A 13,012-nucleotide genomic window follows, 5' to 3' on the forward strand; every position below is an offset into this window, starting at 1 on the left:
GCTGTGTCTCTCTCTGTCAAATAAATAAATAAAATCTTTAAAAAAATAAAATAAAATAAAATAGAGTACCTATTATATAGTAAGGTAGAAATGAGTACAAATAAAAGGAAGGTCATATGTAAAAATGTTTCCAGTGAACATAAAACATAAAAATCTCAAAGACAAAATTTTATTTCATCCTGTAGTTACTAGATTTATTTATTATAGGAAGCTTTGTTTTTCTTTGGTTCTCATATTAAAATTATTAAAATCTTCATTGAAAGGTATAAACACGAGTTTATTTTTTAAGAAAAAATATATTCTCCATCAGAATGAATGTAAATTTTGAATTTGTGTAGTCTGAATTAATAGATATTGGAGGATATCCACTCCCTACTAAATATGAAAGTATTCGCTTGGTTATCTCCTAGAGAATGATGCCAGGTCCTCAGCATGGCACTTTCATTGCCTTTTGCAACCTTTCCTCTACCTAATGTTCAGCTCCTCTAGACTGGGACGATGAAGGCACCATTCTAGAGAGCTTCTTTGCAGATCCATCTTATCCTTAGGCCATTTCCAGTGCCACTGACACTACTACTCAGGATTTCTCTAGAAAGACTACCTCATGAGCCCTGTCTAAACCAGACCCATCCTAAAATCACCTCATTTTGGAAACTGAATCTAAGTGGGTCTCTTGTCAGTATCAGAGTGGATCTACCAGAGGAGTGCTCACAGAGGATACATCAGAATGATTGTCCTGATAAGAGGGGAAAGGCCAAAGGCAATGAGACTTACTGGCTTCTAGCTTAGAGCCATTCATTGTAGTGCCAAATTCCCATGTTAGAATATCCTTATTTGTATTAATCAAAATAAATCTCTAGATGTAAATCCCTATAAAATATCTCCTACCTTTACATCTGGGTATTAAAGGGTGTTTCAGTTCTGATTTTAGTTTTCCTCCTTAGTAGTCCCTCTTTCTGACATTAATCATTAACCAGTAAACTAACTTACCCAAATTCTTCAAGCTCAGTTTACATAAAAGGAGAGTAATCTTCAAGAAGTTTATACCCATGGTTTACTGCTAACTCCAGCCATGGGCCTTTGGGGCATACTCTGTTTTTTAATCTTCCTGGGTACAAGTTGGGGACAGGAACAAACGTAAGTAAAAGAACCTATCCTCATTTTTCAATGTATCTTAGTTGAGAGGAGTGAAAAATTTAACAGACCGTGTTAATTTGAAAATAACTTTCTACTTCCTAGAACACCAAGTGAGTAGTCTCATCACTGAATGAGAAAGTCACGGAAGCATCTTGATGTGATGAGTGGCTAACAATATGGCAGCTTTATGGGATTATTATTTATAAAAAGTTTACAGAAGTGATTGTTTGAATTCCTCTTCCAAAAAGCACAAAATAAAGTCAAAATGATAAACTTTCTTGCCATTGATTGCTTATTTGTATTTGGTACATAGTTTTTTCTTTGTATGTTCCAAGTACTGCACATAGTAAAGCAAGTGTTACTTTGGGGTCATTTCTAATACTGTGATTTGAAAAAAAACGATTGTAATTATTTCTATATTTATGAATTCTTCACAAATTTCAGTGTTATTACTGGAATATTATGCATTTTAAGGTATGTCTTAAAAATACTGATTTTGTATCTAGAGATAACATTTCAGTACTGAGAACGAACTGGAGAGTATCTAACTGAATCTACTCATTTCACAAATAAGAATAAGTCCAGCCAGAGGGGAAAGTGGCTTGCCAAAGATCATGCTACTGGAGGGAGAGAGACAAAAGCAGGGCTTTTATTAAGGACTCTTTTTTACCACTTCAATTTTTTTCATTTGTCATAAATATATATATACAAATATGTAAAATATAAATGTATACTCAGGATATCATAAATTTATAACACTCTCCCACCCCTAATCTGATTTTCTCACATGGCCACAATCACCCCATTCCCCAAGCAGTTCTTGTATAACCCTTTTTAAAAGACAAGTGGCAGAAGTTCAAGAGAGATTGAGATTAGTGAGTTCCAATCAGTGGTAGAACTAGGACTAGAACCCTGGCCCCCTGATTCTGAATTCTTTCCACGGCACTGTGCTGGCCCTTAATAAGCATCTCCTCTCTTTCTCTGACAAAAAAGTGAGAGTGTACCGTTTACAGCATGGCAACCAATTTAATTGACTTGATTGACTGATTGATTCAACAAAAATTTATTGAGCACCTACGGCACTAGGGATACAGTAGATGGTATAAAGCTTGCATTCTGGTGGGAGAAGCAAATCATGGATGGGTGAATGAACCAATGAACGAAGGAATAAAGAAGGCCGGGTGGTGGGCGCCTGGGTCGCTCAGTTGGTTAAGCCACTGCCTTCGGCTCAGGTCATGATCCTGGAGTCCCGGGATCGAATCCCGCATCGGGCTCCCTGCTCAGCGGGGAGTCTGCTTCTCCCTCTGACCCTCTTCCCTCTCGTGCTATCTCTCATTCTCTCTCTCAAATAAATAAAATCTTAAAAAAAAAAAAAAAAAGAAGGCCGGGTGGTTATTATGCAAGGAGGAAAAAAGTGAAGGGGAATCAGAGAGTAAGGAAATGATGGGGGCATTACCCAAAGTATAGAGAGGAAATGTTCTTTAAGGAGGTGATGCTCAAACAGAACTTGAAGTGAGGCGGAAGCAAACTATGCAAATATCTGGGGAAAGAACATTCCAGGCAGGGGCGCCTGGGTGGCTCAGGCGTTAAGTTAAGCGTCTCGCTTTGGCTGAGGTCATGATCCCAGGGTCCTGGGATCGAGCCCCCATCGGGCTCCCTGCTCTGCGAGAGGCCTGCTTCCCCCTCTCCCGCTCCCCCTGCTTGTGTTCCTGCTCTCGGTGTCTCTCTCTCTGTCAAATAAATACACAAAATATTTTTTAAAAAAAAGAACATTCCAGGTAGAAGCCAAAATAATACTGTTGCCTCTCTGCAAGCTCAGTGGCCTGATCCTCTTAAACTATTGAAAGAAAATAAGAAAAGTGTGATATATTTTTTTAATTTTTATTGTTATGTTAATCACCATACATCACATCATTAGTTTTTGATGTAGTGTTCCATGATTCATTGTTTGTGCATAACACCCAGTGCTCCACGCAGAACGTGCTTCTTTAATACCCATCACCAGGCTAACCCATCCCCCCACTCCCCTCCCCTCTAGAACCCTCAGTTTGTTTTTCAGGGTCCATCATCTCTCATGGTTCGTCTCCCCCTCTGACTTACTCCCCTTCATTCTTCCCCTCCTGCTATCTTCTTCTTCTTCTTTTTTTCTTAACATATGTTACATTATTTGTTTCAGAAAGGAAAAGTGTGATATATTTTTTAAGTATGATTCTTTTATATGAATAGATTGTGGTCCTGATAAACCAGTAAGGACCAAAATCTGTATGAAGGGTGATTCCAAAGCCATCTTTTAGAGACTTCTAAATACTGAATATTTTATGTTTTATCACTGCCACCACCACATAGACAATTCAAAATTAAAACAATATGAAACTGACAAAGATAAAATATGCAAGAATGCCAAAACTAAAATAGCTTTTTTCCCCTAGATTTTTCAGATTGCAAAACTCTTGCTAAATCCAGTTTAGTATAGCAATTGAAATTGTTAATTCACGAAACAGGCTGCTTGGGTTCAGTTCCCAATTCTATAACTTAACTGTGTGACCTTGGGCAAGTTCATTATCAGTGAAATGGGAGTAATAACAATACCTTTCTCACAGAGTGGTTGTAGCAACACAGTGAGTTTATATATATAGTCCTTAAAACAGTGCCTAGCACAGGGTAAGATTTCAGGAAATGTGCCTTATTATCAGCAGAGCTTAATTTTTCTCATTTTCTACTGTTCCTGGGTAAGTGAGGAATTCAGATGATGGCTTGAAGTCTGGAGATTCTTTTCCCTCTTTTATAATTTGTCTATAAGTGATTCCAAGTTAGTTGTCATGTAGGAGACTGACAGATGTTTTAAAAGGACGTAATTGCTTCCAAATTAATTTTATGGTTACTAAAGACTTGTTGACTCAAAATGTTGTAATGTGGACAGGGGCCTGTAAGAATTCTGCCAGGTGCAGTGGCAGGTGGCCTCCAGGCCTGTTCGGCCACTTGAATTAGTCACTATGACCTTTTGTGTTGAAGCACACGTCTCTCTTCCTCTGTAATAGCACATGTAGCTCTCACTATTCAGATTAGATACTTTCATGATATTTAATTAATAACCCAGTTTATATTTTAAGTTTTCTTTTCATAAAACATTGAAAATACACAGTTTTAAAAATGTTACTTCAAAAACTTACATAGATTCACTTCCATTCTTGTATAAAGCACATGAAAAATAAAACTGGAAATAATAGCCTGTGGTCGTGAACATAGCTTGTAATCTTGACCTCAATTATACACGTTAATGACTGAGAGAAAGACCTGAATATAAAGTCCTGCCTCATTCACTTACAAGCCATGTGACCGTGGTCAAATTATCCTCTTTTCACTTGCAAAATAGGAATAGTATCAGTATCTGCACCATTGGCCTGTTGTAAAAATTAAAAGAGTTGTGTATAGAGTGCCAATGCAGCCTCTCCTGTGGTAACTATTCACGTAATATCATCATTATTGTACGATTGTTACTGTTCTTCAAAGACCTCCATCACTCCTTCCATTTCTAAATGCATTCCCCCAGCTCACTCTTATTGTATCCTTTTCTTTATCCACTCATGGTATAACGCAATACTTCTAAGATTTCTTCCTTTTAACTAATTTAGTGAAATTAATGACTCTTACCATTTATTGAGTACAAAGCATGCTAGGTGTTTTCATATACACATTCTCATTTCCTTCTCACTGTAAGCTGGTCAGGAAGGTGATATTTTCACAAGTAAATTATTTTGGTCTTAGAAAGTGTTAGTGACTTTACCATGGTCACTCAGCCAGTAGATGACAGAGCTGCAATTCAAGCACTGGTGTCTTTGTTGCCTTTTTTTTCATTGAGCAAAAATATTGACCCTATTTACATGTTCCAGCCAACAGCTTTTTTAAAGTCTTTCTCTGCCGCAGTAGCTCAGGAAAAGTGTTATTATTTCTAAATGTCAACTAAATCTCCAGTTCTATTTCTCAAGTCTTAATTCTAAACTACTTCTTTTTGAAAACTATGCTGAAATTATCACAGATCACTTATAAATTTTGATTTAAAATTAATCACTTTTAAGTTGAGAAAATGTACCTATTTGAGTCTCTCAAGTGAGACGAAAAAATTAAGAATATAACGAAATACGTCACCTCAAGATATCGGTCCTACTCTTTTCCTGTTTCAACAGGTATGTCATATCGGCACCAAAAGTATTCCGTGTTGGAGCATCTGAAAATATTGTAATTCAAGTTTATGGATATACCGAAGAATTTGATGCCACAATCTCTATTAAAAGTTATCCTGATAAAAAATTTAGTTACTCTTCAGGCCACGTTACTTTATCCTCAGAAAATAAATTCCAAAACTCTGCAATCTTAACAGTATGTATTTATTCTTCATTTTCTTTATACATACAGGATATTCTCAAATAAATGTGTACCAAGTTTTAATGTTGATAACGTATAGATTTGGCCATTTGTATCACTTACCACTGTGTGATTACTAAGTGATGTCAGTCACCAATGATCATATGGATGAAACAGAAGATTCTAAATTGGAGAGTTGTATCTGCTTTTTGTGCAATGCCTATAAATTATGATGTTTGTATTGGAAAATAAAATTGTACTAATGTACATATTTGGAAATGAATTGAAAATACTTGTTTACTGTGAAAACTATCATTACATAAATAGAAAAATATGAATATGCATCTTGATCTGTAATGCATTGCCTACAAAAACCCAACTAAACTCCAATATTTATCAATTATAGCTTCCAAAACTAATAAAATTATTGATTACTAAACTGAATAGCTCTCATTGAAAACCTGTAGTTAACACAAAGAACAATATGGATCAAATAACTTTTCCTTCTATTTAGATATTGTAGTGTACCTTGGTTAGAGAAGCATTTGCAACTCATTGCTTATTTCAAATTCTAACTAAAAATTACTTTCATACTCAAAATATTGTTTTAAAGTCTGATAAAAATTCAAAAATAAAAAACCAGAAAATTAAAGACTACTAGAATTGGAAGGGGTTCTGAGGTTCATTTAGACCAGTGTTTATTTTTATTTTGACATTTTATTTATTTATTTGACAGAGAGATAGGAGAGAGCACAAGTAGGCAGAGCACCAGGCAGAGGGAGAGGGAGAAGCAGGCTCTCTGCTGAGCAGGGAGCCCAGTGCAGGGCTCTATCTCAGGACCCTGGGATTATGACGTGAGCTGAAAGCAGCCGCTTAACTGACTGAGCCACCCAGGCACCCCTAGACCAGTGTTTCTTTAAAGTGAGCTCTTTAAAAAGAAATTTAAATTTTAAATTTTAAAACAGCTTAAGATTAGAATTATATTGATATTTAGTATTTTGAATTTATTTTGTATATTTGTTTGATTTTATAGTTATGTAAAACCCATAAGCGTAAGAAGATTACACCTAGTCTTAGGTTTTGTACATATTTAAGTACCATTGTAATAAAAATAAATTTTTATTATATTATAAATAATAAAAGTCAGCAGAGAGTCCTCCAGAACATTTTATCCTTTAAAAGAGGTCTGTGTATTACTCAAGTTTGAGAAACACTGATCTAAATACGTTCTAACCAAATGTAAGAATTTTTTCATCAATGTTCTTGATTGTAAATGCTTGAATTTCTTAAATACTTCCACTTACTAGATTTATTAAGAATTAAAATTAATTTCCCAATTAATTTCAGTGGACACTCTTATCTGATGTCACTAAGATGTTTAGTGTGGCTGTTACCTTTAAATTTAAATCAATCAAATTTAACTATAATAAAAAATTCAGTTCATGAGTCACAATAGTTCCATTCCAAGTGCTCAAATAGCCACATGTGACTGGCAAGTACCATGTTGACAACATAGATATAGAACGTTTTCATCATCATAGAAAGTTCTCGTGACTCGTGCAGACTCAGTTAATTGAAAGATTAAGTAGAGAATCATAAAACTGGATGCATATCCTCAGCATTTAATTTTATCTTAACATTATAATGTATCTTTGTTTGGCAATTGTTTGATGTCATGCCAAGGTCTTTAAGCATGGGTCCCCTGGTTGGAGTGTCAAATCTTATTTATTACATGTCGTGCCTTTAACAAATCATCTTTGCTTACAGTTTCTGTTCCTTTAAAGTGGAGAAGGAGCTTAAAGACACTTGCAAGGCAGTCTGAGTGCAGAATCTTTATAGGCTGTTACTGTCTGTCTTCCAAACTTTGACAGCACTCTCATGTTTGATTCCACAGCAGTTGGTTTTAGTGATTTACTTTTATCCCATGTGTCCAAAGCCTGAGTTTTCATAGAAACACTCTTCTTTCTTTTATTTACTCTTTATGTATTATATTTGCATATCATGCAATGTAGAGTGGATAATTACAATTACATATGCCAAATGAGAAAGCATGCAGCTCAAGGGGTGGGAGCAGAGGGATAGAGGTATAGTAAGGTAAGTACTATACAAGGTATAGTACCACGTGTCCTGAACATCAGTCAGGATGTTGACCTGAGGGAGCGGACAGCATGCTAATCCAGTGCTGACCAAGTGAAAGTTTGTTAAGAAGCTTCTGTGGTAGTAATTTTATTAAATACACATAAAATTTAGGGAACATGGAAGCCAAAAGACTTTTAATTGCTTAAACCTAAATTTTTACCATGATATTTGACACTGACAGGCTTCGGGTAAAATGTATTCACTATTCTGTCTCTACTACTTTTTAAATGGTTAAATACATATGCTCTTTTTGTGTGTGTTCTAATGAGGTGACATAACCTAAGTTATACTCTATTCTTTTTTTTTTTTTTTTTTTACAGATACAACCCAAACAATTGTCTGGAGGACAAAACCCAGTTTCACATGTATATTTGGAAGTTGTATCGAGGCATTTTTCAAGATCAAAAAAAGTGCCAATAACCTATGACAATGGATTTCTCTTCATTCATACAGACAAACCTGTTTACACTCCACAACAGTCAGGTAGGGTATAAGATGCTGCTTCCTCTGGTGGAGAGGGGGTGATTGACATATTGTAGAGATTTTCTTAACACTTGAAATTAAGTGCAGACAAGTTTCCAACTTGCTCAAAGAGTCTCAACTCCTAATCACTTTTACATTTATATCATTTTAATTTAAAATTTATATGGAAATCGCTAAATACATAATTTAAAGTTAAATATAAATTTTAAGTTCATATGGAAACTGCAAAATTAACAATCATATTATCTGCCTCGTTAGTTATTTCTGTGAAGAAAAAAGCTTTTTAAAAATTGTGAAATGTTGTGTTTTATCTTATTTATTAAACAAGTGTAAGATGTAATTGCAAATATAGTTTTGACAGTGGGAAAATAATCTATTATAGAGCCATGTTCATAAAAAAAGTTCCTTTGACTTTGGAGCTGTTCTTCAAATTCAGAAAATCCAACCCAATCCAATCAGATGTTTCAACAAAGAATAAACTAGATCACAGAAATATATGGATATTAATTTTCTAAGGGGAATCTACCTAAGAAAATTTCTAATAGAACATGGCTTCATAGTCATGGTCCCTCTGTTAGTGGGAAAAGGGTAGGATAGAGATAATAGAATTTACCCCACCAAATTGTTGTGAGAGGTAGGTGAATTCATAAGGGTAAAGCACTTAAAACAGTGCCCAGAACAGAGTAAGCACTAGGAAAGTGTTTTCCAACCCTGTTTGATCTGTGGAATAGCACACAGCCTTATTTACACAGAAGAAAAAAAAATTACTTAAAAGTAGTTCTCTTAGAAATTGATTAAATCTTGCTATTTATAGCTCTAATATCCTAATCCACACACTTAATCTGCAGATCCTTGAGGGATTTTTAGTATAAGTATCTTTAGGATAAAGGTTTAAATCTTTAAGGCTTTGTAGGATAAGGACTTTAGCATATTGACCAAAATCCTTCAATGCCATGCAGCCTGTGTCCTGCCTTCCCCTCCAGCTTTCTCAGTCACCATGCTCCCCCTCATCTGTGGAAATCAGCCCAAATGACCTCTTTCTATTTGCTTTCTCGCACTCTTCCCCCCACCCCCATATGAAGACCTGTATATCTCTGTCAGGTGCATTCATTCCCCGCCCCCCCAACCCCCCCACTTTGCCTTATTAATACCTACGCAACCCTAACATGTCATCCCTAGAGGGCAGCCTTCTCTGACCTCTCTGATAGCTTCAAATCTCCCTCTTCTATGCTCTCAGGAAGCCGGGCAGTGCTCTTTGTAATGCTCCCCACCCTGGAATTGTACATACACTTGTGTGATCATGTGTTCACTCTCTCCTCCACTCCATTGGAAGACTTCCATGCCTGATCTGTCTCACCGCCATATCTCCAAGTGCAGCATAGTGCCTGTACATAGAAGACATTAATAAGTTTTTTTAAAACCTAATAAGCCATATCTTTGGTACTAAAGAATTGGATTGATCTTGCCTCTGATACACTGTTGCTATGAAGACAAGATTAATTTTCTAGTCTAAACACAAACTGGGTTAGAAAGTAGATAAGAAGTGGGCATAGAAATAATACTACTAAAATAAAAATAATAAGCATTTATTGAGTAGTTATTATGTGCCAGGCTATATAAAAGCTTTGTCTCATTTAGTTCTCATAACACTATAAAGCAGATGCTAGCGTTTCTGTTTTAAGATGAGAGAACTAAGATTTAGAGGGATTTAGTATCCCATTCCAGGGCCACTAGGAAGTGGTAGTCATGGGAGTGAAACCAAAATTTTGAACTCCAGGGCATGAGCTCTTACTTTTTTGTGACATACTGCCTCTGGCAGTATCCCAGTGATGCTCAGGGATGAACTGGGTATGTCCATAATATAGGAGGGAGCACACAAGGTGGGAGAAGGGGGGGGACAGCAGAGTGTGTATGTGTGTGTGGGGGGATTTACTGAACATTTTGCTTTGACCTTATGGTCTTAGTGAAACCAATTTTGGAGAGTTTAATGTGACTTCTTATGTAGAGCTTTACATAGTACTGACCCTTTAAAGGGCTTATGGCTCCAGTTCAGTTTTATTTTGTGAGTAAAGTTTTGGCCATGAAATGATTTGAGCATCAGTAAATGAACATCAGAGAAATTACGATATGTCATATTGGAAGGAACTAGAACAGCATGTCTCAAGCAGCTAAGAGTTCAATTCTAGCAGATGCAATTGTTTAAAAGGCAGGGATCTCTTAATGGGCAGAAACAAATGAAAAGAACTAATTGTTCTTGAGCTCTTGCCATTACTCATTTAACAATGATGGAACAATTATAGGATCTGGCTCAATGAATCTAACAAAACCATGCAATTCAAAGCTGCCTTTAGCTACAATAAGGGATACTTTGGGGCCTTTTTGGTTTTTATATGTGCAAGAGTGTATAATGTCAAAATCAAACTATCTAATTTTCCATTAAAATCTACAACTCTAATATGAGACAATATAGTATGCTCCCATATAACCATATGGGAGAGATCACTATTTTGCTACTATGAAATTCTCAATAAACAATGGTCTAATGTGTGTTCCCAAAAAGTTGTATGGAAATATATTTTAATAAAGTGGACTGTGCTTTAATTTCACCAGGAAAAGTAGCTCTTTAAAGGAATCCAAGAGGGTTCTCTTTAAAGGAAAATAATCTTTAGTAATATTCTGTAGACTAACTTTTTCTTTCCTTTAAGTACGAATTTTTGTGATATGATTTTTTAAAAATTATACTCATCAAAAAAATTATACTCATCTCCTTTAAGGATGATTATTGTAAAAAATCAAAATACCCTGTGTTTAGCAGAGGTTTTGATGATATCAATTGTTCTTACAGTAAAGGTTAGAGTTTACTCACTGAATGATGACTTGAAGCCAGCCAAAAGAGAAACTGTCTTAACTTACATAGTAAGTATGTTATTTATTTATGTAATAATTTAATTCATCCTTAGGATAAGATACATTGTTCCATAACCCTGCCCTAACACCACACGAACTCATTCAATGTTGGGTAAATGGTTACTGAACATCTTCTGTAAGTATAACATTGTAAAACTACACCTCTGCAATAGATATATGTAAAATGCTCATGAAAATTCACTTTCATCAAGTTATGATTTTGAACTAAATCCTTTAAATATATCCTTCATGCTTTCTTTCTTAAAGAGCATCAATCAATCACTATGAATTAATTGAATATTAATTTAATTGACTATTACATATGAGATTTTTTATTTGTACAATTCAAGATAAAGAATTACAATCTGGGCACTTACACTTAAGAAACTGAGTTTAGTAACATACTAGCACATGTGAAAAATAGTGTTAAACCATGAGATAAGGATCAGCAGTTATCAACACTTTACCAGTGATGACACGATGACATGTGTAACAGATGACATGCCTACGTGCAACAAGCTCCCATGGTCTTACCCAGTTTGTGTCACAACCCTACAAAATTATTGTGGGGAAATAACTGCCCACCTATTAACAGTAGGTATATTACCCACGGCCCTTCCCTGTAGGCTGCAGCACCTGTTTTCCTTCTAACAAACCCTAGAAGATAAAAACCCTTACCAGAACACAAGTAAAAAAGAGGAACGTATAGGGATAACTTTGAATGCTTTATAGCCTACACAAATCATAAACCTTTCACAAACTTTAACGTCTGACTATTTTATAATGAATTACTTGTGAAACATCAGAGTGTGCCAAGACTGTGGTTGATAACTATTGATATAGACCGTAAACTCCCGTAATCCAGAAAAGAGATCAGGGAGGCCAAGGGACCCGTCAAGGTAGAGGTGAAATTTGAACTGGGCCTGGAACAATGAGTAGAATTGAGAGCAGTGGAGAAGACATGGGCGGGTTGCTGGAAAGGAGCGACAGACAGCAGTCCGAGGTGAAAGGGATCGGACATGAAGAAAGCAACCTGATTCCAGGGCAGAGGCGTCCCTGGGAACAGAGAGGTAAGATCTGAAAGTTGGACTAGGGCCATAGACTTGAATCAGCAGACCTGGAAGTGAAGACTTCACGCGGCAGGTGGTAGGGAGTCCCTGCAGATTTACTGAAGGGACAGGACCAAGGATGGAAGGGAAATGTGTAACTGTGAACTCCACTGCGGAAGAAGCTGGGCTGCTCCTGAAGCCCTGATGCAGGGAGAGAGAGGCGTGCTATCAGCAGCAGGAGAAAAGCAGAGAATGGTCTCCCAGACAGCCCGAATGAGGGCCGGGAGAGAGTCACATGGAATGCCGCAGGGAAGTGGATGGGAAGCTGACTTGTCCTAAAGCTGTGAGTCTTTTCCTCTGGAACCCAAAATGTGAGTGTAGGAACAGATGTACACACTGAGTAGATACTATAGGACAAAACCACACTTAGAGTACAAACCAAACAAATGATACAGTGGGGCAAATGACACATGGGCTCAGAGGGCAGACCAAATGGAGGTAAGAGTCACGGCTGACAGTGATCCTTTTCTGGAATAGAATAGGTTTCAGTTAAAGGAATAGACACAGATTTTTACAAAATAGTGAAGAACTTCCTATTAAGAAATAGCACGAGCTTTCCAATGGCAGCAGGAAGGACTAAGAAGTGAGATAGCAAATAAACTGGCCGAGTAGTATAGGGAGTCTGGAAGGGAATGAAGGAGAGTGTCCAGATCAAATGCCCTTTTTCTGTCAGAAAATACTAGAGGATGTGGACAGATGCTTTTTATTTTATTTCTCCTGGTTGAACTTGAGTGATGAAAAATCATGGCACCACACAAGGAAGAGTAGATGCCAGTTGTCTCATGTAGGAGCTGCCCCAGGAAGAGAGGATTGAGGAATCTGATCCCAGAGCGGCAGAGAATCAGTATACAAGAAGTGTCCTGAAAACTGTGCTC

At 36.6% G+C, this 13,012-nt stretch overlaps 1 protein-coding gene across 1 annotated transcript in view; it reads left to right on the forward strand.

Annotated features, from left to right (window-relative positions):
- Positions 1 to 975: 975 nt before the first annotated feature.
- C5 (complement C5) overlaps positions 976 to 13,012 on the forward strand; it is a 94,478-nt gene continuing 82,441 nt past the window's right edge. The window contains exons 1-4 of the mRNA XM_027616596.2: positions 976 to 1,137; positions 5,322 to 5,514; positions 7,959 to 8,121; positions 10,967 to 11,037. Coding sequence (XP_027472397.2) covers positions 1,073 to 1,137; positions 5,322 to 5,514; positions 7,959 to 8,121; positions 10,967 to 11,037 — 492 coding nt within the window. The 5' untranslated portion in view covers positions 976 to 1,072. The remainder of the gene's footprint in view (positions 1,138 to 5,321; positions 5,515 to 7,958; positions 8,122 to 10,966; positions 11,038 to 13,012) is intronic.

The sequence above is a fragment of the Zalophus californianus genome, chromosome 13 (genome assembly GCF_009762305.2).
Source record: "Zalophus californianus isolate mZalCal1 chromosome 13, mZalCal1.pri.v2, whole genome shotgun sequence".
Classification (NCBI taxonomy): Eukaryota; Metazoa; Chordata; class Mammalia; order Carnivora; family Otariidae; genus Zalophus; species Zalophus californianus.